The 13,139-nt window shown below is 43.8% G+C and overlaps 1 protein-coding gene and 1 non-coding gene across 3 annotated transcripts in view; both read right to left on the bottom strand.

Annotated features, from left to right (window-relative positions):
- Positions 1–13,139, bottom strand: part of LOC122067061 (protein transport protein SEC23-like) — an 89,439-nt gene that overhangs the window by 13,282 nt on the left and 63,018 nt on the right. Inside the window, exon 11 of one of the 2 annotated variants that reach the window (XM_042630910.1) lies at positions 3,138–3,242. The exons of the other annotated variant lie outside the window; for it this stretch is intronic. Coding sequence (XP_042486844.1) covers positions 3,138–3,242 — 105 coding nt within the window. The remainder of the gene's footprint in view (positions 1–3,137; positions 3,243–13,139) is intronic. 2 annotated transcript variants of the gene reach the window in all.
- On the bottom strand, positions 7,395–7,512 carry LOC122067064. Its single transcript, XR_006136568.1, has one exon. It is a non-coding gene; the product is annotated as a 5S ribosomal RNA (ribosomal RNA).

Below are 13,139 nucleotides of genomic sequence, written 5' to 3'. Positions count from 1 at the left end.
TGGGAAGAGGGAGAAGAGGAGGGAGAAGTTAGTGGGGTTATTTTGGTCAGAGTGACCTAGAGTGCTAATAAGAGGGGGGTGATGGTTAGAGCCGTCTCAAGTCTAGAAGAGATAAGAGACAAAGGAGGGTTGACAGGGAGAGGTGGCTCAGGAGGTAAAACAGAGCATGAAGGAGAAGAAGTGCAATAAGTGAGAGTAAGAGAAGAGGAACAGTTGGACAGGACATCAGAGTCAGAGGATTCGGTAGGATTGGATAGAAGCTCAAAGTGGTTAAAGCAAGGAGATGGCAGAGAAGAGTCCAGCGGTCCAATGGAGAAGGGTCGAGTGTTTGGGGAGTTGGGATTTTCAAGGGGATCAGGGATGGCCATACGGCTTCGGTTCTGGCAAGTCTTCTGGCAGAGTTTTCTACCTTAAGAGGGTTTCAGCGGCATCTCAGAGATAAGGGTGGCAGTATGTAACGAAGATTCACGAGCAATAGCTTCAGCTAATGAAACAAGTGTAGCGGTTTCGTATGCTATGGCAGACTTGGGGGCACATAAAGCAGACTTGTGTCCAAATGATTTGCAAAAGGTGCATAAGGGCGGAATTCACTCATAATGGATCAATTAAGCAAAAGAGAAGCCATTCCCATCATTAACAACAACCGAAGTCGGGGGGATAGCATCAACGGTGATCTCCACGTAGATTCGAGCACAAGCCAATCTGTCTTGGGTGAGAGTTCTATGATAAGAGTAAAGGGGCTTTCCAATCACAGAGCCAATGATGCCAAGGCTATGAGTGCACCAGTAGTGAAGAGGAAGCTCTAGGAGGGAGATCTATATCGGAATGCTTTTTAAATCCACTTTGCAAAGGAGACATGTCGGTCCCACTGAAGGAGCAAGATAGGCTTTTTGCCTACCAACCATGGGCCACCTTCAAGAGCATGATTCTTGTCATCATGGCTAGATTAATTGAAAATAAAAATGCCACTGTCGAGGAGGAACACAGAGCATTTCGGCGGTGTTCCATTGTTGAGAAAAGGAATCTTTGACAATGGGGTAAGGGGGACGGCAGCCAAGGAAGTGGCCTATAAGGAAATTCTTCCATTTGTCAATTTCAGTGTTCAAGCGGCCCGCCGGACAGAAACCAACCAGGGATTCATTGAATAGGGTGGGAGGAATGAAGGATAGGGGAAGGCCAACGCGTTGGGGGATGGAGTTAGGGGAAGCAATAAATTTCCACGACTTAGGAGGAGGTGGAGAGCAGGAGGAAGGAGTAGTGGAGAGGAGGCGAGAATACTAGGAGCAGAGGCTAAGGCGGGACAGGGAAGAGAGATTCTGGTAGTGGTAGCCGAAGAAGAGGGGGAGACGGGGTTAGGTTCTATTAAAAAAATATATATATATATCAAGCCACATTAAGTCATAAGAAAATCAACATTTAGAGAAATGTTTTGTTGTACTAAAGTTTGATTGGTCAAATGATTTTGTTTTTACATGAGATATATTTTGTATTAAGTAGAACACAAAACCAGCTTTCCAAAAAGTCTAAGATTACTTAAGTTATGTTTTGGTCAAACTTGTCTTAAAGTTCGCGAATGCTGTTAAAATCGCTTGAATGAAAATAATTTTATGGACATCAAAACAAAAGATTATTTACCAGACTTTTGTTTTTTAGCCATGTTTCACCATGATAAGATTTACGAAAATTTCAGAATTGAGGAAAACTCCAGCATTTTAAAGTTGAAAATCGCCCTTACAACCAAAAATCCAGTTTTTTTATCTTAGACTGGAGGGTTGACTTTTTATCCTTTTGGATTTTGATTTTTAAACTATTTTTATTGGATTCAAATACGGGGTATTTTTTATTTATGAACAATATCTTAAGTGAATGATTTTAAATGATAATTGACATAAATAAGTGTTAAGGCACCAGTGGAATAATCGCCCAAATCCCAACTAGGCCCGCCTGGATTCCTTTTTGGCACTTTGACAACTAAGCTTTCAAGATTTCCTATTTGTAGTAGGTTTGTTTCAGATTTCACTATTCGGCTGTCACATTTTGACATAAACTGGTTTTTTGGTTTGCGAGAGCCACCTAGAAGTTTTCTATCTCGAAAGCCGCCCCCTAAGGAAGTAATCCATAGGGTTGGTGTGGCCGGCCCTAGTTGACTTGATTCACACTAGTTTCCAGTAGCTCAAATCCGGATTCCTCTTGATGTCAAAACATCCTACTACTCGAAAGCCAAAGAAAGAGCCCAAAAGATCAGAGTAGAGTATTGCAGATCATAGGTCAGGGGGAGATTGAGGTTTTCATTTAGCTGTTCAAGAAGAGACGGAAGGAACCCCAAAACCCTGATCTGACTGGCAGCTAAAGATAGGTAGCCGACTAACGTCGACGAGTCTCGAGCTCTAGATGAAACGAAGTCAAGCAAGAGTACTATAACCCTGAGTGAAATGGATAAACACTTCTGAAGGAGTTCCGACAATACCTGTGAATGTCAACTTTCAGGTCTGATCTGTAAACAGGACAGAACCTTTGCCTGAAATTGGAGCCTAATCTGAAAAGTTTAACCTACTGCAGATACTTTTCTGTTTCTGTTTCTGTTTTGTATTTCTATAACCTGTGACCTTGTTTAGGGTAATTTCCTGGTTCAGGATTAATCTTCAAAAGTTGCGTCATTACAAAGTGATAAATTTTTCCTGAAACTTTTACCTATTCAACAACTTCCATACAAGCAGCAGAGCACCTCTTTCAATGCTTCCACCACTTGCAAAGCAGATAGGGTTCTTTACTCATGAAGGGTTGCTCGTGCAGCACTAAGATAATTTCAAATATCCAGTTCAAATATTTAAGGTGCTTGAGTTGAAATGCTAAGAAAAGTATCACAGAACACCTTAAAGATTAAAATTGTAGGTTTATAATGTCTTAGGAGGCATCTATGAACCATTATGTTAGACTTAGCAAGAGATTGGTTGTTCAGCAGAGATGAGGAGGATCACCTCAAGCCAATTAAACATCATACCAATCACTAAGGACTGGCCTTTTCTGTTATTTCATTATGTCATGGGTTATATCTGTTGCTTCCACCATAAACATGGAGAAAGATCTATACGTTAGATCATGTAGGCTTATGTAATGAAAGTGATTGGAGAAATGACCTGAGAGCCATGCTGATCACAAATTACCAAGCGAGGCACAGGAAAACGTTCCTTGAGTATTGCTTCTGCATCATCACGAGGAGCTCGCAGCAACTGGGAAAATGCCTATACGATAAAGCACCCCTAAATATCAATATATGTATGATGGTTGAAACAAGTACACAAAGTAGGAAAACATTTTATTTACATGTGTCTTAAGGAGAAAAGTACTAAAGGAAGTATTTGGAATACATCAGATATTTCTTAGGATTAATGCTTTTGTTTAACTCACACTAAAGTAGAAGCTACGTTAGAAAGGCAGGTCAGATATAGTAACAATTCTGTTGTAAAACTACTATAAATTGTTTTTTTGCGGACTTCAAGGTATAGCACATTGACAGAGGTCAGTCGAAAGCAAATGTTTTTAGTTTTGACAGTTGGAAGGGGGATAAAAAGATGGAATTACCAGCAAATCATAAACAGTTGATGATCAGGCAGCATTAACAAGGTAATTGATGGATGGAGTGTAGGTCTAGAATCAAGGGAGTAGTGAAGGCAGCCGTAATATATTTCTCAAAGAATATCACAGTGTAGGACGGGAATTTGAATTCAGTCTTACAGGTCTCATTGAACTCCTTCAAGACATATACCTAGATATTCCAAGGGAGTCTGTAGCTTGCTGTAGGGAGCTCTGATGGAGTTCAACTTCTGGTCATTAGCTCCATTTGTGGTGTTGTTCAAACTCTCCAAAGGGTTTTGTTACCTGATCCCAGGTTGGGAGATCTGAGAAGAGGCTCCCAATTAGGAAACTAAAGTCATTCATCAAGAACAGCAGCTGGAGGACTGCAATGGCCACCAAATTTGGATCGAATGGCCTCCTTATGGTCTTCAACAAGCCCTCAAAATTGGGGCCAGAATGGGTGGCTGATTGTTGAGATTTGAAGGTTCTTGGTTGAGGCCATTAGTTAGAAAACTTTGGTGAGATTACAACTAGAGATCCAGACCTCTGTTGATCAACCTGTGCAGGTCGAGTGCATGGTTCAAGGTTTCCAAAAATACCGTCAAAATTTCCCATATTTCGATGGTATCCTAGGACTCCGATACCATATAGCCTGTGACTTTAAAAAGTCATAGGTTTCGACAGGTTTTGACGAAAATTCCCATATTTCAACTGAACTAGTTGGTTGGGTCGAACATGCCCTTATATTAAATGCTTTTGAGGGAAACCATGTCTTCTATTCTCAAAAATTCGACCCTCACCCTTTATTTTTTCTCTGTGAAGTGGGAAACTTGGGGAAACACTCAAGATTTCCCCCTTGTGCCAAAAAAACTGCAATCTAAGCTAGGATGTTGCAAAATCTACCTAAGGAAGGCAGCTTGGACCAAAAGGTAAGTCCCATTTTCCCCAAAAATCAAATTTATATATATATATATATATTTATAGAATATAGCTGTAAACAGAGTAGAATGATGTAAATTTTTTTTATATGTCAGTTGAGTGTTGAGTGTTGAGTCACTTGATTGTTGAGTGTTGAGAGATATATAATCCAAGGGGTAGAAGGGACATACATAGTATGGCCACAGAAGGAGATACCTGATCCAGAAGTCGTGGAATGAGCAGAGCTCATAATGTCTGGTGCAGAAGAGTCCGAATGTGTCAAGAGGCACCGGAGGGCAGTAGCTATCAGAAGATAGCGAGGCTTCTGAGGTGTTGGGAGTAGAATCAGAGTCGGGGCTCTTAGTATAGTTGGCCTGCCCAATAGTACCGACACGACCCTTCCCCTGCCCTTTGCCAGATGTATCAGTAGGACAGCCATGAAGCTTCCAGCTGTGCTACTTGGTGGGACGCTCATTCCCACAGTAATCGCAATTCACTGGAGTACTGGTAGAGGAGCCACCAGACTGTGGGGCTGCACTAAGGGACTGAGAGCCAGAGACGAGTGTAGATCTCTCAGTAGGAGTGGCGGCTGGATGTGGAAGTGTAGTGGTATGTCGACTATCCTCAAGTTGGATACAACACAACCTTGATCATAGGTAGGAAAGGGGTCATGACTCAAAACCTGGGACTGTAGCTGATCAAACTCCACATTCAGACCTATAAGAAAGGCATAGACCCTGATTTTGTACTTTTGCTTATGAAAATTGGTGGCATCTACTGGGGTAGGAGTATACTCATAGAAATCCAACCCAGTCCATAGTGTCCGCAACTCATAATAGTACTGTAATAGAGTGAGCCCACTCTGCCTCAGATCATGAACCTTCTGGCAAAGCTCAAAGACTTGATCATCATTCCTTGCCTGGGAATAGATGTGTTGGACAGACTTCCAGATCTTCGTAGAGGAGTAAATGAGGAGATAACTAAGTGAAAGCTGTGGCAACATGGAGTTGGTAAGGAAGGCCATAACCAGAGAGTTGGCACACTCCCACTTGTCAATCTCAGGACCGGTGGTCGGACACTTCAAGGTTCCAGTGAGGTACCCGTAATAGCCACGGAACTTGATGGAGATGCAAACGGAGCGTGACCACATTAGGTAGTTTGTGCCATAAAGCTTGATAGCATAAGGAGAGGTAAGAAGAGTTGTGGTGTCACTGTCAGTAGAAGTAGATGAGCTGGTGGCATGGTTGCTACTCAAGGGGCTTTGCAAATAGAAGAGACACTAGCCAGAGATAGAGAAAGTATAAAAAAAATCAGCAAAAGTTAGAAAACCCAAAAATCGATAAAGGGAAAAACCTTAAGAAACGATCTTGGGAATAGCTCTAGAACAGAGACCTCAAACGGAAAAGTGGTTGGTAAATACCATTACAAGGATAAGGAGCACCAATTGCTACAAACATCAAGACATCGAGTAGGGAAAAACAGCAATGGAAAAAATGATTTCAAAAAACCATGAAAAAGTGATAAAAAAAAAAAGAAGGTTCTGGGTCTCTCAGATCATTATAAAAGAGAGTCTGAGAGCCTAGGGGAAGGAAGGATGGAGGCTAGAAACCCTCCTGGTGGTTTAAGAAGCTCCCAACATAAGAGAAAAGTAGATAAAAAGAGATGGAGGGAGGCGTATATGAAGGAGGCATTTGGAGAGAGAGAAACGAGAAAGAGAAAAAGAGATGTAGAAGAGGGAGAGCCCTTAGGGTTTCGGATCCTATGGCTCTAATACCACCTTGGATGAGGTAATGACTTATGTCAAATATGAGACCAGCCCTCTTTATTTATAACAATGGAGAGAAGGTTCTAGAGAATTACAAAGACCATTAAACTCCTAAAGGTCTGTTTGGTAACTGAAATTTTTCCTAAAAACCATAAAACCCATTATTACAATAGTAAGAAACTTCATCTTTGGAAAGGCAAACTCCTCTCTTACATGGGGCGCCTTGAACTCACTGATCGGTCCTCCAATCTTGCTCCATTTATTGGTTTGGTGTCTTCAAGCTTCGCTCAGCCACCATAAAAGCTATTGAATTGCTTATATGTTCTTTAGAGGTGGACTCCTTCATATTCCTTCACCCTCTCAATTGGTTGTTTATCTGTCTTCCCAAACTTGACGGGGGCTTAGCATTCGCAGAATCAAGGACATCAATTTTGCTGGTACCCTCAAGCTCATTTGGAAGCTCACTTCCAAACATAATAACATCTGGATCTCTTGGGTTTAATCCCCTTGCCCTTAAGGCCATTCAATCCTCTATTTCGGATGGTTTCTCCACCTCTCTAGTTGGATAATTGGCACCCTTACAGAGTCCTTTTCTTAGTTATTGGAGCCAGATCTATCTACTCCTCCGGACATCCGAGAAAGTCGTTGCCTCCATCAATTCTAATGGCATGTTGGCTCCCCCTCCCTCTCTGTCCCTTTCCTATTGGAGACAAAATTACATGGTCCGCTTGGCATTTGGCATCTTCAGCTCCTCCTCTGCCTGGAACTTCGTTCATTCCCCCTCCTCAAAGGTTCTTTGGCATAAGGTGGTTTGGTTTAAGGGTTGTATTCATGGTTTAAAGTATCTCCAATACTGATACGATTCCCTCCGATATGTATCTTAAATTTAGTCGAAAGATATGACTGTAACACCCTAATCTGATATTTATACCCCTACTTGTGGACAAGCAAGAAGAAAGAGCAAAGGAAGCCAATGCTGACATTGTTGGCAGCTGTGGAGTGCCAAGAAGGCAGAAGTGACACTACCTGCTCCTGTTCAGCCTGCTAATATCACTGGGGGAACTTATCAGGAGTTGTGGACAAAGAGGTAAATCTAATTATAAGATTAAGTATAGGAGAATAGAAAAAAAAGGGGGGGGTGCAACACGAGGACTTCCCAGGGGGTCACCCATCCCAGTACTACTCTCACCCAAGCGTGCTTAACTGCGGAGTTCTGATGGGATCGGTGCATTAGCGTTGGTATGATCGCACCTAAACCGGTAGGTCCAAAACTGACCAGCCGGTTTTTCCTAGTAGAATGTATTTTTCAGGTTTCTACACTATGGGGCCCACACCCCTACTGTGCAAATCCCCATTTTGCCCCTATGTAAATAATTCTAAATAAGGTATGAAATGTATATTTTAAAGTTAGTAATTAAGTGGGGGAAATAATTTATAAATTTAATTAGATATTAGTTAGTTAAGTATTAATATAGATTATATATATATAGAAATAACTTTAAGAGGGCAGCCAAACAGACATTAGTTATATTAACTTAAGAGGGCCAGCCCGAGGGAAATTAGCCAGCCGAGCTACCATTCACTAGGATGTAGAAGCGGAGAGAGGAAATGCATGTGCGGATCCAATAAACAAAGGAGGGTGGGAAGGTCATTTGGAGCAGCACATTCGAGATGAAATCCCAACTTATCGTGTCAAAAGCTTTGTAGATGTCGATCTTGAGGGCAGCTGGGGAGTGATTCTTACGGTCAAAACCCTTAACGATCTCATGACAGAGGATTATATGATCAGCAATACACCTACCCACAATGAAGGCAGATTGGTTGGGGCTGACAAGAGAATTAATGACCTTCTGAATCCTGTTAGCAAGGATCTTAGCAATGAATTTGTAAAGGAGGTTGCAGAGAGAGATGGGCCTGAAGTCATTTATGGATGCCGCTCCCTCCTTTTTGGGGATAAGGCATAGGAAGGTGTGGTTGATCCCCCTAATTTGATTAAGGTTGAGGAATGCACACCACATGAATGAGATCATTCTGAATTAAATTCCAACTAGCCGACAAGAATCCCATACTAAATCCATCCGGACCAGGGGCTTTATTGGCTTTGTGAGAGAGGATGCCGAAAGAATTTCATCCTCACTGGGAATGGATTGAAGGAAGGGAAGGAGGTCATCAGGCACAAACTTGTTGATGAGCTTAGAGGGATGGGGGGAGGAGGAGTGGAAGGGGGGCTAAAGATCCTCTGGAAATGGGAGATAGCCTCAGCCTTAATGAGATCAGGGGATAAGAGATCTACCCCCGAGAAAGAAATGAGCTTGGGGATGGTATTGGAATTGTTCCTAGCTTTGAGGGAACAATGGAAGTAAGCTGAATTGGAGTCACCAAGGTCAGGCCATTTAATGCGAGCTTTCTAGCAGAGAAAGCTTTCCTCTTGCTCAAGGAGCAAGGAGAGATCCAAGGCAGCAGCTTTTTCTTCCTTAGCCAGGACAGGGTCAAGGATATCAAGCTGAAGCCTGGATTGAATGGAGAGGAGCTTATCTCGGCCTGCAGAGACCAAAGTGGAGATGTTCCCGAAGGTGGAGGAGTTCCATAGCTTAAGGATTGCTTCCACATTTTTTAGCTTTTTTGCAAAAGCAAGGAAGGGAGATAGAGAGCGGGAAATGGGGATGTTCCAGGCATTGAGGACTAGATTATGGAAATCAGAATGGGAGATCCACATATTGAAGAATTTAAAAGGTTTAGGCCTGAATGAGTGGAAAGGAAGAACATGGACGGATATAGCACTATGATCACAAATCCTAGGGAGACTGGAGAATGCATGTGGGGAGGGGAAGGAGTCCAACCAAGCTCCATTAATGAGGGCTCTGTCCAGCTTGCAAGCAACTCGGTCGGGGCCGACTCTCCTATTGTTCCAAGTGAATTTGGCACTCGACCATCTGAGGTTAGTGAGAAAGAGGTCATCAATACAATTATTGAAGGAGTCAACGGCCTAGGAATCAATGTGGTTGGCTCCATGTTTTTCATGGCCGAAGCAGATAACATTGAAATCACCAACAATTCCCCAAGGCTTAGAACCAAAGGATGGGGACAGGGAGAGGTCCGCCCAGAGGGGCAGCCTCAGAGAGGCTTTGTTATGGGCAGAGACAACAGAAAGCAAACAGATGAATGGACTGGAGTGGTGAGAGATCAAGAGGTGCATAACTTGGGCAAAAGAGAATAAGCAGGAGATGGTTAGGGTGGAAGGATTCCATAGGATCCAAATCCTCCCATTGGGGCTATGGAGATAGTTGGCTTCGAAAGACCAACGGGGGGCAATGGCAGAAGCAATGCGGGAGGTATTGGATTCAAGGACCCTGGTTTCCAAGAGACAACATAGATTGGACTTGGAGGAGCGGATGAGGGAGCCAACATCAGCCTGTTTAGCCGAGTAATTGAGTCCTTGAACATTCCAGATTGTCCAAGGAATCATTGGGGACTAGAGGTGGAGGGCAGCATACGCTTGGTGGAGCAACAGGGGGTCTTGGGGGGAGGCCGACGACTATATCTAATAACAGGAGAGGTTATCTTGGAGGCGAAGGATGATTTCTTAGACTGTTTTTTACGGGTGGTGGGGGGGCAGTGTGAAGGGTTATGAACAGGGTGGGGGGTTAGGCAAGAATAATCACTTCGGGGTAGAAGGAGCCTCATCCAAATCTTCCTGCATAGACAGAGAACTAGGGGTGATGGGATTTCCACTAGAATCAGGTTCCAAGGGCCTTGGAGGGGCTAAGGCAAGCTGGCAAGTGTCCTTCCCTGTGTGGATATCAGGGTCTTCACAATACATAGGCAGGATAATTTCCAAAGCTTCAATTGTGTTGATGCAGTGCACAAAATGACCTTCCGAGGTCGGAAGATGAGTGGCACGATTGGAGAGGCCTTTTAAGGTCGGTAGAGGAGCAGTGACAGTAGCATCCTAATGAAAAGGAGAGGCCTTAGGCTAGAGGATGCCTGGAGTATCGATGGCAGAGACATGACTGGGATCTTCTAAGGTCAGCGGCTGGATAGGAGATGTAGCTGAAGAATTGATGGTGGAGATGCAGAGGCCTTCCACAGCCAGCGATGGAGAAGCGACAGTGGGTGTAGCGGGAGTTGGAAGGCACCCTGAGGAATCTGGGGGCAGAAAAGGTTTCGTGTGCAGAGAATAGGGAGAGGTCTCTAGAGACAACTCCAACGACGACATTGATCGAAGGATAGTAGTAGTAGCAGGTGGAGAGGGACAATCGACTGGGTTGAAAGGGGTTGGGTCACACTAGGCGGGGGTAGTGGGTTCGAAAGTAGTGGGTGAGAGTTGGATGGGCGGGTTGAGAGATGGGTTCGGGTTATATAGGTTTCCAGGGTAAGTGGGTGGTCCGATGGGTATTTAGAAAATTGATTTAGGAGTTGAACCGGTAGGAACTGGTTTAGTGGAACAAAGCTTGGTTCAGAAGGGGTCCGGTTTAAGGATGAGGAAAGCACTTGGCCAAGGCGGTTTAAGGATTGGAGTTGAGATTGGTCTGAAATAAGAGGGTGCATAGGTAGAGTCGAAGAAGGCTGCAATGGGGGGAGGGGAAGCAGAGGGGGAAGAGCTGATTTGTCAATGGAAGCAGGGAGTAAACGTTGTCCGACCTGGTAATTCAGAGGAGAAGACCTTGAAATGGGTTGCGACAGAGAGGTAACATCAGCATCGAGGACAGGTAGGTAACCGAAAGAGGAAGTGACAGGTTCAGGCAACGCTAGGATCGAAAAAGGGTTTGATCCATTGGGCAAAGGCATCATCAATGGACCGGAGGTCCTTGAGCTCAAGGCATTCGCAGCAGTAATTACCGGTAACAGCAGCAGTATTTTTCGGCAACAGAGGAGTAGCAGGAAGATCTCTTTTTCTTTCTTATTCCTCTTGGAGACAGTCTCTTTGAAACGGGGTTCTTGAGGGTTAGCAGCAGAGGTAGAGGACCCATCGTTGGGAGTAGTGGCGCTTGACGGAGGTGGAGAACTGTGGTTCTTCATGCATTGAACAGTTTGATGACCAAAACACTTGCAGAGCTCGCAGATTGGAGGGATCCAATCATATTTGAGTTCTTATTCAAAGGAGAAGCCTTCTCCATCAGTGATCGTGATTGCATGAGGCAGCTGCTGATTCTCTTGGACTTCAACACGTATTCTAGCAAAGGATAAGCGATCCATCAGCTTGGTTCTTTTATCAGAGTGAAGTGGCTTTCTAATGAGGGATCCAACAAGGCTAAGGCCTTTGACACACCAGTAATGGAGGGGGAGGTTGGGGAGATTAACCCATAGAGGAATGGAGGTTGGCTCAGTTTTGTTGTAAGTAGAGTGTTCATCCCAATTTCTGAGAAAAATAGGCCTCTTCCATACAAACTAGGGACCTCCATCGATGGCATTGGCCTTGTCAGAATTAGCATCGAAGTTGAATAGGAATGTACCATTCTCAAGCATGAAGATCTTCAACGAACAGGTGGGCTTCCATTGATTGAGAAGGGATGCCTTCACGATGGAGAAGGGGGGTCATAAGGAATGGCCGACTGAGGGAATAGAAGGGGGGGAGGAGGAAGCAATGGTGGAAGGAGTGGAGACTACGGTGCTCTAGGTGCGAGGGCAGTCGGAGGAAGAAGGGTCTGTGGAAGTGGGGGAGGAAGAGGGTAGGGAGGGAGGCAGGTTGTGGCTAGGATGAAGGTGGACAGGAGGAGATGAAGGGATTATGGAAGGGGAGGGGGTGACGGCGGCAGAAGGAGCCACCGGAGGGGAGGGGGACATGGGTCACAACGAGAAGGAAAATCTGATGTGGACCTATCTGGAGAACGGTACTCAGAAAGCACTGGGAAAATCTTCCTATATCTACAATCTCCCTTATGCTACACGTGTTATTGCCTATTATGAACTTGGATGGGTCTATACCAAACTTAATTGGGTATTCTGGCCCAGGTTCCGCATCAATTGGGGATTGCATAATGTAATTACAGAATTGCCATTGGGCATATACATGTGCCATTTTATTGTTTTGGTGGGCCCAAAATCACATCTTTGGGATTGACATGCTTTTGGCACTGGTATTGGCATGCCATGGTAATTGGAGATTGTTTGTTCAGCCTTGCTGCCGTGAGGGGGAGATTAGACATTATTTTAGGCTCTTGGTCAAGAGTTTATTCGGGATGCTGATTATTGGAATTATTTGTTCACGTTCACGTGTAATGCTACACGTGAGGGGGAGATTGGAGATTTTTATCTGCTCTGCACAATTCATCAATTGGATATTTTTTCAATAAAGATTATTTATCAGCTCATGTATTCAGTAATAATTTTAGTTTTTGAAGGGCGACGCTAATGATGTGATATCTTAAGATGAGGTGATCTCTTAAGGATCTAAGTTGCTTCCCTCCATCTTTACCTTTTTTAAAGCATGATATGGTGCTTTTGAAGATTGGTTGTCCACCTTGTGTGATTGAATTGATCCTTTCTTTGAAGATCGAGTTTCTCCCTTATATAGAAGATTGTGTCTTCCCCTATTGGAAATCAAGTTCCGCAATCATAGGATAGCATCTGTCATTGTTAACTGTCTACTGCTATGGTATTTTGGAATGCGGTTGATGAGATCTACCATTTCTGTGACTTTTGTTTCTTCCTTTTGGAGATTGAGTCTTCTTCAGACATTGAAGATCAAGTCTCCTCCTCTTGAAGATCAAGTACTGCGTATGTTGATGATTATCTACCGTCCACTTTGTTTGTTGCTAGTGCTTCGACACGACATTTTTTTATCTACTAACGCTACTGATGTTGGTGTGCCTACGTTGATATGACTGTTGATTGAAGTTCCTACTATTCATTGGAGTCAACAACTACTATTCAAGACTGG

Source organism: Macadamia integrifolia, unplaced genomic scaffold (genome assembly GCF_013358625.1).
Source record: "Macadamia integrifolia cultivar HAES 741 unplaced genomic scaffold, SCU_Mint_v3 scaffold269, whole genome shotgun sequence".
Classification (NCBI taxonomy): Eukaryota; Viridiplantae; Streptophyta; class Magnoliopsida; order Proteales; family Proteaceae; genus Macadamia; species Macadamia integrifolia.
The sequence above is the reverse complement of the archived record's forward strand: the minus strand, read 5'-3'. Positions and strand labels throughout refer to the sequence as shown.